Source organism: Pteropus vampyrus, unplaced genomic scaffold (genome assembly GCF_000151845.1).
Source record: "Pteropus vampyrus isolate Shadow unplaced genomic scaffold, Pvam_2.0 Scaffold6615, whole genome shotgun sequence".
NCBI classification, from domain to species: domain Eukaryota; kingdom Metazoa; phylum Chordata; class Mammalia; order Chiroptera; family Pteropodidae; genus Pteropus; species Pteropus vampyrus.
Window position 1 is genome coordinate 5,281 of NW_011895396.1, and position 2,448 is coordinate 7,728.

The window sequence follows — 2,448 nt, forward strand, 5'->3', positions numbered from 1 at the left end:
TTGATTCCTAGAATATGTTCATCAAAATATTTTTCTCAAATGTGACCTAGATGTTTAGTATATGAAAAATAGTATACTTGGAAACAGTATAACAGAATCACTATTCATGAATATTACTGTTTTCATAATAGCTATGATCTAGCTCTCTTGCAGAGCTTTTAGTATACTCACTTTTGAACAATCAGAATGTGCACAAACCCTACACTTGCCTTAAAAATGGTAAAAATGTCAGTCATACATTAATATAAAATCATTAATAAAACATTAATGTTATGCTTCTGATTTTTACAGCAGTCACACAATAGAGAGACTGGGTAAAAGTAAAGAAGGTAGTCAGTGTAGAGAAACCTCCAGCCAGATTCCAAATCATAATCAGAAGAAAGCAGCTCCTACTGGAATAAAACTACGTAAATCCAGGTTGTGTGGACAAGTCTTCATGCATCATTCATCCTTTAATAGCCCCATGAGATCTCACACTGGACCCAAACAATACGAGTATCAGGAATATGAAGAGAAGTTTTATAAATGTAAGGAATGTGGGAAAGCTTTCAAGTATCGCCAATATGTTCGAATACATGAAAGGAAACACAGTGGAGAAAAGCCCTATGAATGTCCAACATGTGGTAAAGTCTTTCGTTATATAAGTAACTTATGTAGACATGAGAGAAAGCATAATGGAGGTATATCCTATGAATGTGAGGAATGTGGCAAAGCTTTCAGTTCTTCCTGGTCCCTCGGAAAACATAAAAGTATTCATATTGGAAAGAAGTCTCATGAATGTACAAAATGTGGTAAAGTGTTCAGTTGTTTAAGTCACTTACGTAGACATGCAAGAACTCACACTAGAGAGAAACACTATGAGTGTAAGAAATGTGGGAAAGCCTTGAGTTCTCTCAGCAGATTTCAAAGACACATGATCAAGCACACTAGAGATGGACCTTATAAATGTAAGGTGTGTGGGAAAGATTTCAGGTGTCCCAAAAACTTTCGAAATCATGAATTGCTACACAGTGGAAAAAAGCCCTATGAATGTAAGGAATGTGGTAAAGCTTTCAGTTCTCCCAGATATCTTGGAAAACATAAAAAAACTCACAATAGAAAGAAGCCTCATGAATGTAAGGAATGCGGTAAAGCTTTCCATTATATCTTTTCCCTTCGAAATCATAAAAGAACTCATACTGGGGAGAAACCCTATGAATGTAAGCACTGTGGGAAATCTTTCAGTTGTTCCAATTACTTCCGAATTCATAAAAAAACTCATGGTGTAGAGAAACCATATCAATGTAAGCAGTGTGGCAAAGCTTTTAGTTGTCCCAGGTACTCTCGAATGCATGAAAGAACACATAGTGGAGAAAAGCCCTACAAATGTATAAAATGTGGTAAAGCCTTCAGTTTCTCAAGTAGTTGTCGTAAACATGAGAGAAGTCATTTTGAAGATAAATCCTGTTAATGTAAGGAATGTAGGAAAGCCTTCATTTATCTCTCAAGGTGTTTGATCACACATGATAATCCAGATTGGAGATGGACCCTAAAAATGTAAGGAATGTTAGAAAGAATTCATTTCTCCCAGTTTATTATGAAGAATGGAAGAACTCACCCTGAAGAGTAGCCCTATCAATTTAAAAATTGTAGAAAAGCCTTCAGTCATCCCAGTCCTTTACAAAATCATGAAAGAACTCGTCACACCTAAGAGAAACTTTATGAATATAAGGGATATGGGAGAGCTTTTGTGGACAAGTAAGGCTGCACACTGGAGATATACCATATTAATGTAAAGAACATGGAAAAAGACCAGCTGTCTCATTTCCTTGGAAAGCCATGAAAAAACTCAAAGTGGGGAGAATTCTATTGAATGTAAGTGATATAGTAACACTTTCATTTTGCCTCACATCCCTACAAAACCATGTGAGAATTTACACTGGACAGATACCATATGACCGAAATGAAGACATTTAACATACTTAATGAATGTTAAATGAAGAAATTTTAACATACTTTTAAAGCAGCTTGAAAACTGCACTGGAAGCAAATCTATTAATGTAAGTAATACATATAAGCCTGGTGCAAATTAATTTACATACTCCTCAAAATTCACAACATGAAAGAAATGATACAAAAGTATACATATATGGTCATTATCACTGACTTATTCTTAAAGTGATTCTCTGTAGTATGGAGTTCTACTTTTGCAAGGAAACAGGTGATATAATTCTGTAGGTACTCTTTAAGCAAAACTTTCTAAGTTTAATAAGTAATTTTTCCCCTTTTAGTCAGTTAATAAACATTTCGTGTTTCTGTTTTGAAATCTGTTAGATCCATGGGTGAACGGAAGTGTTTTACTACAATATGCAAGTAGGTTTAATTTTTCTGTAATTTTGTAATTGTTCTGTGAGGAAAAGAACATTGAAAAATGTACTTTGGTATTTGTTCATTTTTTTCTACTGGCCT

General features: G+C 34.5%; 1 protein-coding gene across 1 annotated transcript in view; it reads left to right on the plus strand.

Moving 5' to 3' along the window:
- Positions 1–1,835, plus strand: part of LOC105310583 (zinc finger protein 709-like) — a gene marked incomplete at its 5' end in the record, with an annotated part of 6,613 nt that extends 4,778 nt beyond the window's left edge. The window contains one exon of the mRNA XM_023526779.1: positions 292–1,835. Within this exon, the coding sequence (XP_023382547.1) occupies positions 292–1,450 (1,159 nt within the window). The remainder of the gene's footprint in view (positions 1–291) is intronic.
- Positions 1,836–2,448: the final 613 nt, after the last annotated feature.